Source organism: Pagrus major, chromosome 17, assembly GCF_040436345.1.
Source record: "Pagrus major chromosome 17, Pma_NU_1.0".
NCBI classification, from domain to species: domain Eukaryota; kingdom Metazoa; phylum Chordata; class Actinopteri; order Spariformes; family Sparidae; genus Pagrus; species Pagrus major.
In genome coordinates this window covers 27,669,758-27,682,701 of record NC_133231.1, presented here as the reverse complement: position 1 = coordinate 27,682,701, position 12,944 = coordinate 27,669,758, and the positions used below count along the sequence as shown (strand labels likewise).

The following is a 12,944-nucleotide window of genomic DNA, read 5'->3' as shown; positions in this document are numbered from 1 at the left end:
CTTTGTTTCAGTTAAAACTCTTGCAGCGGGTATTTGAATGAGATTTTAACCGGGTTTGTTCATTTTACATGTTTTATATTATTATTTATATAGTGACATTTTGACATTAGCAGATACCGTTACTAATACGGTGATATTGATTTCAACTGTGTCTCCTTAACTGGTAACTTACCAAAAAGTTTGTGTCTTTCAAAAACATAAAATGAAGAGAAAAACAAGAGAAATCAACTTTTGAATCACACCTCACTGATGCAGCAGGAAAATACTCACTCAATACGACCTTCAGCCTTTACCAAAGAAGTCAGTATTATTTAACCCCTAGAATTAACAGATATTTGCAATGTTAGAAATGACTAGAGATGTAACAATATTAATTTTCCTCCTTGGAACCGATTCTGACACCTGAACTTTGTGTATTGGCCAATACTGAGTACCAATCTGATACCAGTGCATTAAATAAATATTATATATTTATTTATTTTAATAATTTTTAACAGCCGTTTACCTCTACTTAATGTTATGAATGTGTTTGAAATTACGTAAATCACTTGCTGCTGATTGGTGCGTCGACTCGTGTACTCGTCAGTTCCCATACTGGTATTGTTAACTGAATCCACATGGTTGATAATGACCCCTCACACACACACACACACACACACACACACACGCTGGGTTGTAATATTTCAGGTTTGATCCAAGTGCATACTGTAATGCACATTTTTACACAAAGATGAGACGTCGAGCTGTAATTTCTGAAAATATAAGGTTTCTGCAAATCTTTGTTTGCTGCAAATTTGAGAAAATGTCTAAGTGAAGTGTTAGAGCTGTTCCTGAGCCCCGCTGCTAAAGATAAATATTCCTCACAACATCTGTTACCCAGTAGGTAGCCCATCTAAGCTGCTCTGCTTTCTCCACAGGCAGTCGTGAAAAATGGAGGGAGGAAATTTGTGAGTATACTTCTGTGTTTACACCGATCAATAAGTTCTTCCCACATCATTATAGAAGAGGGCAGCAGTCACAACATTGGTCCAACCCCTGTGTCATTGCAGCGGCTACTCCCGAGACTATCTGGACCGCTTCATCCAAAGCCAAGACTCGTCTGTGGTGAACAAGTTCCAGCAGAAGTACTGGAAAACCAAACAGACGCTCATCAAGGTCACCGGGAAGAAAGAGGACGAGCATGTGGTGGCGTCAGACGCAGATCTGGATGCCAAGCTGGAGGTGAGGAGGGATGTAAAACTGCTCGGGCTCGTAGGTTTGCAGCAGAGGGTCTTTTTGGACGACATAGGCCTCCATCACATCACAGAAACATTAAGGAACACAGCAGATACTTCCCTCAGGTGGACTCTGCAGTGACTTAGATGGCTTTTTGATTCACACGGTGCCAGTATTCGCTTCAGGCTTCACACTTACATTAGGCTGCCGCTCTAACCTCCATCATTGATGCCTCCATTTCAGGAGTGAAGTGAGTTTAATGGCTGAAATCAATAGCTCATAAAAGGCCTGAACACCCAACCTTAATTAAGGCCAGGTCCTCGATAAGAACGGTGGTGAATCATTCAAAACGGGATATCTACATATCAGATCACAGCTTTGATGAGACATTTTAACACTTCAGTTTTTACCTCATGAAGGATTTAATTCCATATCATAGATTTAAATGGATATCTGTGGTTTGTCTTCTTGAAAATAACTCACAGCATATTCACACAACCGTTTTTACTTACCTGACAATAACTTCCACTTAGATCAGGCTTTTTTTTTGTTTGATTTTGTGTTTTTGCTGATTTTCTTCTGATGTGCAGGTCTTCCACTCCATTCAGAGAACATGCATGGAGCTGCTAAAGGTCATCGAGCAGTATCAGAGGAGGATCTGCTGTAAGTTCAAATGAAAAGCATAATAAGTAAGAATTGTAGCATGTAAATATATCTCTTAAAAAAGTGCCATCATATCACTAAAACTGCAAATATTCATCCGTCAGTTTTTCACCATTTATCCAGATGTGTTTCATGGTGGCAGCAGGCTAAACAGGGCAGCACAAACCTCTTTTTTGCCAGCTACATCCTCCAGTATGTTCTGAGTCTCCTCCCTGTTGATCACGCCCCGATAACGTCCACAAGGTGGCATCAAAGAGGAGCGCTGAACCACTTCAGGCAGCCATTCACACTTGATGTCGATAGTTCATCACCTTGTCCTTAAGGCTGAACCAAGACACCACGCAAAGGAACTCATTTCACATTTCCCTCAACACCTGATCCAACTCATCACCAGGTGATGATCAGTCAGCACGTTGCCGTCTTTACCAGATCAGATGATTTGACAACAAAGTGGATCATCAGTCTTAATGCTAAGGTGTTCTGGTACCAGCTGCACTGCCACATGCTTCAGTGTTGTTGTCGTTAAGAATGGTGTATGACCAAAATGCCACTCAGTTTCAAATCAGGAGGGCAAATCTTCCCAATTACCTCCCTCCACCACAGATGTAAGAGTGCAGCAGCAGAACTGCATCCTCAGACTCACTCACACCATATTTAAGACACTTCCCGCTCCTCTAAACACAACCTCTGCATTAGATGAGAGCAACAAATACATTTCGGGTGTTGCTCCTTTCTGTTTTTTGGGTATTGCAGACGCCATGTCCTAGAACTGAAATCTAATCCCTGCTGTGGGCAGAGCTGAAGCTGACCCTAGAGGACGGATGTAATATGCTCAATTTTGAGGAAGAAAAGTCCCTTGATGTCAGTCACAATAAAATGTACCCTTAAGCTTGCTTTAAGTTATAAATTGGCACACACAAACTGGTTGCACAGTTGGTTGATTAGCTAGTGTTAGCATAGAGAGCCATCTCCACAAAAGCCAAAGTTAGAAAGACAAAGAACAGGGTTTGAAGCTGTGGATGCCACCAACCCACAACATTGTTCTTAGTCTGACCTCTGTCCTGGAAACTATTTGTCACTGGAGCCGTTGTCCACAACAAAACAGCTCCCAGGGTCACACAAACATCCACAACAATTGAAACCATGACTCAGATCTTTTTAATTACTATAAACAGCATCCATTCAGTTACAGGGCTATTTGTGATCGAGATGCAGAATGTGAACAAAATAAAAGTCATGTTGAACAAAAAATACTTTCTGGAATACTTCAAAGAAATGGCCATTCGTTCCAGTTCCCTTAATCTGGATGATAAAGTTCCATATATTTTATTTAATTTACAAATCAAGTTTTCTAAGTTTGTACGATTGAATCCTAAACTCGTTCACCGTCTCTACTGTGCAGATCTTTCCCAAGAGGAGAACGAGCTGGGTCGTTTCCTGCGCTCACAGGGCTCGCAGGATAAAACCCGGGCTGGAAAGATCATGCAGGCCACAGGGAAAGCACTGTGCTTCTCCTCCCAGCAGAGGTAAGAAGCATAAAAGAGAGGAGCGTCTTATTTGTCCAAAATATAATCCTAGAGTTGTTAATCGACTGTCAAAGGTAAAACACAGAAGATAAACAGCAGAGACGCAAACTTTCAATTACAAAATAAGGATTACTTTTATTTGATTTCTGAGTCTGTCACAGTCAGTCAACTACAAACATTTGGCCAAAGAATCATACATACTGATTCTTAATAATGAAGTTAATTCTTACATTATTACAATATTAAAGTAATTGTTTTACCCTTTGAATACTGGCAGATGATTGCAAACACCAGTTTGGTAAACAAATGTGACCATCGATAAGAAAATCAGTAGCCTCCATTTACTGTCAGACTTTGTTTCTGCTTGTTTCTCAAAATGAAAAACTAAATATCCACTACTTATCTTTTGTTTAAAACTTGCTTTATTTCTTTACTGAGAGGGACCAACAAAAGTTTGTTTGTTGAGTCTTTCGCCGGCCTTTGGTTGACTCTACTATTTGCTTTTATAAGAAGTGTTTGGACTGTTGGGGCAGGAAGAGCTAAGTGGCCCTTTTGGTTTTGTAAAACCTTTACCTTGATGACTTTTAATTACTTAGCAGTGTATTCTAAAGGCCAAATTACGTTTGTGCTGTGTGACAGCACATGCTGCAACTTAATACTTACTTAACACTCCATCCTACAGATTGGCTCTGAGGAACCCTCTGTGCCGTTTGTACCAGGAGGTGGAAACGTTTCGCTATCGAGCGATCTCAGACACGTGGCTGACGGTGAATCGGATGGAGCAGTCCAGGACTGAATACAGAGGAGCGCTGCTTTGGATGAAGGATGTATCTCAGGAGCTGGATCCAGACACACATAAACAGATGGAGAAATTCCGCAAGGTCTGTCACACAGACGTTTTTTAGCAGAAACGAAATGACAACCAAATTTTATTTTTAACCAACATTTACTGAAAAAAAAATCCCCAAATAAACATTTTATTTATTGTTGGTTTAGTGAAATGTAGCCTGTTCAAAAATGAAAACCCCCTCTCCTAAAATATGAGTCAAAATATGCTGGAATGAATTTCCTTGCTATGTGACGACCTGCACATGAATTGAGATGCCAGAAAAAAAAAAGAAGAAGGAGAGGCAGTTCCAAGTGCTGCTCCCTGCCAGGATGAAGAGGCAAATCATAGCCAGGAGGCAACATAACAAGCCAATAGGCAGCTAGGGTCAGTGAAGCAGACACCACCACCTGTGAAAAAGAGGACAATGTTTATTAAGGAGAAGATATTGTGCATGTGTTTATGTAAAAGCGAGAGAACACATGCTTTATGAGCGAAGACGACTTGGGGAGGACCTTTTCACTGGACCTTTTCAGAGGCCCACTGTCAATATTAAGAAACAGCTGCAGGCCAGAGCAACATGAAGATAGAAATAACCTCTGGAACCTGCCAACACAGTGTGTGGGAGAAGAATAAAATATTACCACTGCTCCACCGAGTATCAAATTTGATTAAATGTTCAGAAGAAACGTCAGAAAACATTGAAAAAAGTCCACAATGACGTTTTTATATATCTTGCTTCATGTCCAAAAATAATCAGTTAAAGACACTCAACATATCAACTTACTGAGGAGATTATGTTTTCATCCGTTTGTTTGTTTGCTGGTTGGTTTGTCAGCAGCATCACACAAAAACTACTGAAAAAGGGGAAGAAAATCCTGCGTATTGAGGTGGCTGGTATCTATGAGTGACTACAACTTGATGCTGATAAAGGGGACTGTTGTCATCATGTCAGCCCCAATTTTACAGTAATATGCAAGACAACCAAACAGCATGTATCAGGAAAAAACTCACAAAAAAGGCCACTAGAGGGCAGAACACACCATCAAATAGAGGTCTTTTACTTCAAGCTTTAACTCTACAGTAACCCTGCATGCTTCAATCTTCTTACACTTGCACAAACTTGAACTCCAGTGTTTGTGTTTGATATTGAAGCCTGTGACACACATAACACTGGCTGCTTACCTTCAGTTAGGACATTTTTTCTTATCTACTATATCTCAGGTTCAAGCCCAGGTGCGCACAACCAAAACAAGCTTTGACAAACTGAAGAATGATGTCTGCCAGAAAGTGGACCTGCTGGGAGCCAGTCGCTGCAACCTGCTCTCGCACGTTTTAACCACATACCAGGTATAACACAGATCCCAGCTGTTTGCATCACACACCACTGATCTTAAATAGGGAGTTTTCAAAAGCCATATCACATGCGGTTAAGCCTACATAACAACATAAAGGAAACAAAGCTATACAAGCTATACAAGGAGATTTAAGACCATGTGAGGAGACACTACATAGAGACGATGATGGTGAATTATTTTAAAACAACCAGCTGATTTGTGTTGCGTTGGCTTGTTCTACTGTTTCAGACGACACTTTTGCACTTCTGGGAGAAGACGTCCCACACGATGGCAGCCATCCATGAGAGCTTCAAGGGCTGTCAGCATTATGAGTTCTCCACACTTAAGGTGAGAGAGCATCTTGACCTGCACAGGGATCTAAACACTGACCCCTCTTAAAGAGGCTGTTTACACCTGCCATTATCATCCGTCCTGAGTGAATCGATCACGCGTGCCTCCAAGAAGCATCGAGGACACATTTGAGATGCGATCACTCAGATCACAGTCGGAGGTGGTCTGGGCAGGGTATGACCACCGCTAATGTGTCCTGGGTCACATTGACCCTGTTTTGGCTCTCCAACCGGCAGAGTTGAGCAGCAAAAGTTTGCGAGCTGATTTCACCATTTAATTGGTAACAAAAATATCCCCAGACTCCCTTAACAAAAAAAAACACAAAATTCTTTTGCAATGTCAAGTGAGGAGAAACTTAAAAAAAATATTGAGATGGCTATGGCAATTTCTTAATTATTTATTCTTTCTTGTAAATTAAAATGCATTACGTTAAGTTTCTTATTTTTTTGTCAAAAGTGTCCATTTGCTGAGATATCACTGTGCTGCTTGCCTGCAACTCTGTAACTGTTAAAGTGCGTCTTCGCCACTGATCTCATCCTCATGAAAGAAGACACCATTTTATTGTCAAATTTTACAAATACAGTTAACAGTAACCAATATACGCTACTTCTTTTTCGTCTGTGGAGAAAGTCCCCGGAGTCCCTGAAAAAATGTAGCAATTTTATGTTTTTGAGTCAGGAGAAACTTTATAAACTTCGTGAAACGCTTTCAAAGACACATTCTTAATTATCTGGGCTTTCTTTTAAATTCTGCAGATGTTATACATTAAGTTATTTCTGTCTTTGTCCCAGCAATGTATACATTTCTTCCTGAGCGAGGAAGTGAGGTCTAATGCCAGGTGTAAACTGATGGATTAAGAGCTGTCCACTTGTGATTGGATCACCCAGGACGGATGTTAATGCCAGCCTCAAAGCCTCAAAGTAGTTCTGCATTTTGAGAAGAGGCCAATATTTATAACAAGTGACTTGGTTATTCTGCAGACATTACAAGACCCCATGGACAAGCTGGCTAAGAAGAAGGGGAAGAAGAGAATCAAAACGGAGAAAGAAGATGGAAAGAAAGCCGAGACCACAGACGACCAGTGAGTTATCTCGCCTTGATCTTTACTCGTGCAGGTAGACAAAACTTGTGCATGCCAACTGTTCAAACTGACAACATATTTATAAGTCTGGACAGAACACAAACTCAGTTTTTCTACACACCTGTTGCCTTATGTATGCGGAAAATGTTAATAACTGATCTTCTGTTTGTCATATTCACAGACTCATCTCACTAAATGAAAACACCAGCGATAAGACCAGAGAAGGTAAAAGACAATACTATTAAATCTTTTCTTCTTTTACAGGATTATTCCTATAAAATTCTGCTGATTATTTTCTTAATTTTTGTATAAAACGTCCAAAAATGGTGAAAATATGTGATCATAATTTCCCAAAGTTCAAAGGGACAAGTTGCTAGTATTAGTTGCTAATACAAAGATAGATGGTGCTAACACTTTATATTAAGGTCCTTGTAATAAGTGTTAATTAATAGGTAGTAGGGCCCTTTTAAGTCCTAATAATATGCTTATTTACATTATTATGTGTTTTCTATCAAGGAAGACAAAGAAAACAAGCTAGTAAACACATTTGAGAAGCTGGAACCAGCGATGGTTTGGTCGGTTTTCAAATTATCAAAATAGTTGCTGGTTATTTTTCTGCAAATCTGCTTATCAGTTATTCGATCAATCATTTTAACCTCTATCATACTTAGTTTTCGGAAAATGTGGCTAAAATTTGGGCGAATGTAAGTGACCAAATGACAAGGAAATTATTAGTTACATTACTTTAATAGACAAATATGCATTATTGCTAAAGTCTGCACTGTCATTTTAGGAAATGGAGATGCTCTCTCTACCCATCCAGAGTCAGAGGGAGAGGAGAAGGACAGCATGGCCTTACTGAATGAGATCCTGGGCAGTATGTCTGTGGATGAGGGCGACTTCTCTCGAGAGTGGACAGAAGTGTTTGGAGACACCGAGGAGGGAACGAGCGCAGCACCAGGTGGACCAGCGGAGGCCGAACAAAAGGAAAACTCCTTCTTTCTACCATCTCAGCTGCTGGACCAGAGCTTGAATAATCTGCAGTCTTCACTCTCAGGTCAGCACGTTAAAGTCTGTGTTCATTCCTGTGTGAATTACAGAGGAGGTCCAAAAGGATATTTAGTTGTGAAAATAATTATTTTTTTCTATCAAGATGAGACCAGTTGAGAACTAAAACTATGCAAAAACTACGCGAACGTTATCCCAATGTAATTAAGCATCTAGGTGAAATAAATACGCCTGAAACTGAATAAAAAGTAACGCTAGGTAATGCTTTTCCTTGAATGGCTGCATTAACAATTGCACAAATTAGCTGCTTTTCATTGTGGCTAACTATTTCCACAAAGGGAGAAAAGTGGCTTCAAAATGATTTATCAAACCCACATCTGTCAAAGTAATACGAGTCCATTATACCAGGGCAGTTAGATTTGCTTCCCCGTAGGTGATTGCCAACGACTTTCCATTTCATCTGGGCCTGGGCACTGGCTGCTAGCATCTCATCTGGTTTTGTTGATTTGGTTTCTCCATTTCCAGCTCAGAGGGCTTTTGAGTAGCCCCACTAATAAAGCCATAAAGAAATGGAAACCTACAGTATGTAAGTATGTCCTGGGTGGAAATATGAAGCTGGCATTTCAGTGTTCATCAGGGCAGTAAGGTATAATTCCTGCACGGTTCAGAGTCACAGCATGATTTAGAAATATTCCTTCAGTTCCACAACGATCATCGATGAGGAACGAGTTAGAAAAAGAAGCAAGTCTGGAGTTTTTCAGCTCAAGTATATCAGAACAGACTGAGGAGAAGCATATGGTCAATGTGATCCGAGGCTGGCAAGATGGCGAGGAGTGCTGAAGGGGAGGCCGAGAGTCCAGCTGGTCAACGAAACACACTTGGGGACTGATCAATATTTTCCTTTTAAAAAGCTGTCAGAACATTTTCAAACTGTTTGACTTTTTCCACATGTCAACAGTTTTACAGCTTGAAGCAGCAAGTCACAACATGCAGTCTCAGAAGCCGTCAACAGAATTCAATCAGAACTGCACAGAACTTGGTTAAAGTATAGAACGATTTTAAATAACTCAATGTACTTAAAGCCGATTCAAGCAGCAATCAGTCGGCAGGAGAGCACACGGGCTGGGACTGGCTTGTAAGTGAAAAATAACTTTTGACAACACGCAAGGAAAACGGACCACACAAAACATCAGGTGCAGGTTCAAAACTAATTTAACACTTACAAATATACCTCTGTGTCCTTGAAACTTTTCTTGCACGTACTGATTTACACTCAAATTTGTTTTGCTGCTAAGAAAACAAAAAGAAAAAGCGCTGCAGACTTTCAAGACGAATCTGAGTCGGGAGGCAAGAAGGAGCTTGTTCAAGAGGTTGAGAACTTAACGGCCAGAGGTTTACGGCCTCCATTTAACCTTGACTGGAGCCCGAAACAGGCCTGCAAACAAACCTGGTTCAGAGTCTGAAATCTTGACTGATTCTTGTAGAGGCTTGCGCTTGACAGCAAAATTGTGAAAACAAGCTACAGCAAATCTTAAAGAAAGAAAATCCCTAAATTCTCATGAGTTGAAGATGCAGCCACACTTGGACTGCTGGCAAAAAAAGGTATTTTTGACAGATATTGCGATATGATTCACATTTCGTGGGAATGATCATTTCTGTATTACAATGTTCAGTACTTTCACTGAATAAACATATTAAAGGGCAGGGCGTCTCTGCAGCACCACAGGACTTCATTGTAATGCTGTTTTGTAACACATTTGACCCAAAAATTGCAGCTTCTGCGATTTGGATATTTCAATTAGTCGTGCATCCCGAAGACACACTCAAAGCTTTCAAACTCAAACAACTGACAACATTCCTAAAAGATTTTTAGCCTTTTCATCATGGGGCATTTATCTCAACGAAAACATTGATTCATTCAAAGTTTCGTCTTCCACTTCAGGACTTGTAACCATAAAGGAAACACGAGTAGAGAGAGCTGGAGCTCTTAAGGATTTAAAAGGCTATTTGGTCATTTAGGTCCGCTTTGTATTTGTTTGTATTTGGAATTTAAACTGTTGGTCACAAAATATAACATCAACACCACATTCCAGCGTCCTCTCTGGTGGTATTTAGTCCTGCTACAGACTGTATTTTCTGGATACACAAAGGATAAAAGCTAAAATAAACTTGCCTGAAACAAGATCTCAAAGTTGTAATTGCAACTTTTGGCCTCTAATGTCGTCAGATTTGTGCCGTGACTGAAGTTGTGATTGTTGTTGTTTGTGTGTCTATTACACAATATCCGTCCACATCAGCAGAGTGCGAGAGGGTGTGATGATTTATTTGTTGAATCATGGTTTGGCACGTTAAACGTCCCCTGTTGATTAATCCAACTCTGCATCGCCGTTTCAGATTGGGGCGGGATTGTTCCACAGCCCGTCGCCCAGGCAACAGAGCACTCATCTGGAGCCAATCAGAACCCTCCTAAGCCAGCAGTGAAAGGTAGGAGCGGGCCAAATGAGCAAAACATATGAGAAGACTTGAAAGAAAAAAAAGACTTAACTCATTCAAAAGAGACATGTCGAGCTGAAACCCGTGTTTATGAGTGTTTTTCAAAGAACTTGTGGGTTGTTTCCATTCATAACGCTGGATCGAACGGAGATGATTATATTTTCACCATGTCTCTAAATGTTCAGCAGTGAGTCCGAGTGACATTTATCCTTTGTTAACTCATTTCACAGAGACAGCAGGGATGTCCAAAGACCTCTCGGCGTGGTTCAACCTGTTTGCTGACCTGGACCCCCTCTCCAATCCTGATGCGGTCGGCAAAACTGACACAGAACACGAACTTCACAATGCATAGTTCTTCCGCAGCGTCATGGTGATCTGAAATGGGCACCTTTGTTAGTGGGTACAGCAGAATAAAGCTGCCACTGTGACCTGAGAGAAATCTGATGAGCAACACACAACTGTTTTCGCTTTAGACTTCAATGTGATATACAGCTGAAACAATTAGTCAATTAATCAGCAGGAAATCATTTTTGATAATTGGAAGAAGTACTACTTAAACTGGCGATAGACACGCCAACAATAACACCACAAAGTAATAGTAGCAGTGTTAAAATAGACTGTAACTTGAAAGTAAACATCCTGCATTCAACATTTTGCTTAAGTAAAAGTACAGAAGAATAAGATTTAAAATATACTTAAAGTACCAAAAGCAAAAGTATTCAGAATGGCCCCTTTTCAGAATAATTGTGTTTATCACTTGCTGTGACTGCACAGCTTGTATAGCTTTTGAATTTCCTGCAGGGTTCAATAAAGCTTTATCTTTATCAATAATAAGACATCGTAATTCATTTGTTGATTATATTTTGTATTATTAATCAGAATCTGCAATGTAACCAACTAAAGTTATCAATAAATGTAGTGTAGTAAAAAGGACAATATTAGCAATATAATATAAACTAGCAGAAAATGGAAATACTCAAGTAAAGTAAGAATATCTCAAAACTGTACTTAAGTATTGTGCCAGAGTAAATGTACTTAGTTACTCTCTGCCACTGGTTTTTTTCACTGGTCATTTTTAGAGTACAAATGCCCAATATTTGTTTTCAAAGGTGCTTTTCTTTATCAGATGTGGCAGCAAACTGAACGTCTTTGGGACTTTTGAACTGTCAGGAAATTCAATACGTCATCTTGGGAATTTTTTAAGAACCAAACGTGAATTGAATTGAGAAAATAATCGGCTCATTACTCAATAAAGAAAATAATCAATAGTGGCAGCCCTAACTGAGTCTTTTTCTTGTTATAACAATATAAATAAATGTCCCTTGTTAGAATGACACTGCACTACGATACCCATATTTCTTACGATAAAAGATACACTTCCATGTCGTTACAAGAAGAAAAGTTTTTCAAAAAAAAGAAGCTGGTAAAATTAAATAATACAATTTCAAATCATTAAAGTATCTTATTATTATTATTATGAGAAAAAAAACGAGATTTGCCTGTTGTTATAAGAAACAAATCAGATTTTTGTCTCACGGTGGCAGTGTTACGCTGCTGTAAGTGTCCCACTAACAACTACCAGCTCTCGTCCTTTCCTTTGTGAAAGAAATTAAACATTAACACTTCACTGGGTTGAACATTTAATGTTTAGCAGGGATACCTCAGTATGAGATTGGAACAACAAGCCTTTGACATTAGCTGCCTTGGAAATCTGTAGTCAATAGTAGCATTCATGCTTTATTTCTGATTCTTATTACAGAAGAATGCAAAGCAGCGAAAAACAGTTATTTAAAACAGGAATTTAAAAAAATAAATGTTTACTTTTCTGCCATTAATCTGATCAACACTCAGCAAAAGCAGGTTAAATGATCAGAATTATCAGCAACTATTTAACGCCACATATGAAAAGGGGGAACTGGAAACATCCTGAAGTTGTTTCTATTTTCAAACAGCTTTCAAACAGCAAAGGTTTCCTTTTAAGATTTATGCTTTTATTTGTTTGCTACATGCTGTATTTGTGACCACTGTTTCTAACATTGTCCAGAGCTAAACATACACATATCACTCATTTATCATTGCATGTTGCATGCCTTGTTTTCTGTCATCCAGTCAAAAGTGTGATTGAATGAAAAATATATTTATATTAATGTGAGATTTTTCATCAATACTTTCAGTATCTTGTGTTTATTTAGTGCAGTTGTTGGCTTTTAACGGGTAATATATGCCGTTTTCAATGTATTGTTTTCAAAGCCAAACTAACTGCAAAGTTTGATAATCATGAAGACAAAGTCACACTGATTTTGACGACAATGCTGCATAAATTAAATATATATATGAGAGTAAATGCCTTAATCAAATCACAAATGAACAATATAGAACCTCATCAAAATTATTATCAAATTCCTTATTCAGTATATAACAGTTGATTGTGAATTTATTTTGCT

At 39.2% G+C, this 12,944-nt stretch overlaps 1 protein-coding gene across 2 annotated transcripts; it reads left to right on the top strand.

The window, feature by feature from the left end:
- Window positions 1-904: 904 nt before the first annotated feature.
- ica1 (islet cell autoantigen 1) lies at window positions 905-10,852 on the top strand. Of its 2 annotated transcripts, none has more exons than XM_073485908.1 (12): window positions 905-947; window positions 1,050-1,221; window positions 1,806-1,878; window positions 3,281-3,404; window positions 4,087-4,285; window positions 5,455-5,580; window positions 5,817-5,915; window positions 6,899-6,999; window positions 7,181-7,224; window positions 7,823-8,056; window positions 10,402-10,491; window positions 10,731-10,852. In XM_073485908.1, exons 1-12 carry the CDS (start codon window positions 931-933, stop codon window positions 10,850-10,852), a joined length of 1,401 nt encoding a protein of 466 aa, XP_073342009.1. In that variant the 5' UTR covers window positions 905-930. The 2 variants fall into 2 exon arrangements, with proteins under 2 accessions (XP_073342009.1, XP_073342008.1); XM_073485907.1 differs by having other exon boundaries at window positions 7,802-8,056.
- The last annotated feature ends 2,092 nt before the right edge of the window (window positions 10,853-12,944 follow it).

What these genes read in the sequence shown, in the direction of transcription:
- ica1 (XM_073485907.1), top strand. An exon ending in AGATGGAGAAATTCCGCAAG is followed by an intron (nt 4,286 to 5,454) that starts GTCTGTCACACA and finishes ACTATATCTCAG; the next exon opens with GTTCAAGCCCAGGTGCGCAC. An exon ending in CAGCGATAAGACCAGAGAAG is followed by an intron (nt 7,225 to 7,801) that starts GTAAAAGACAAT and finishes TAGGAAATGGAG; the next exon opens with ATGCTCTCTCTACCCATCCA.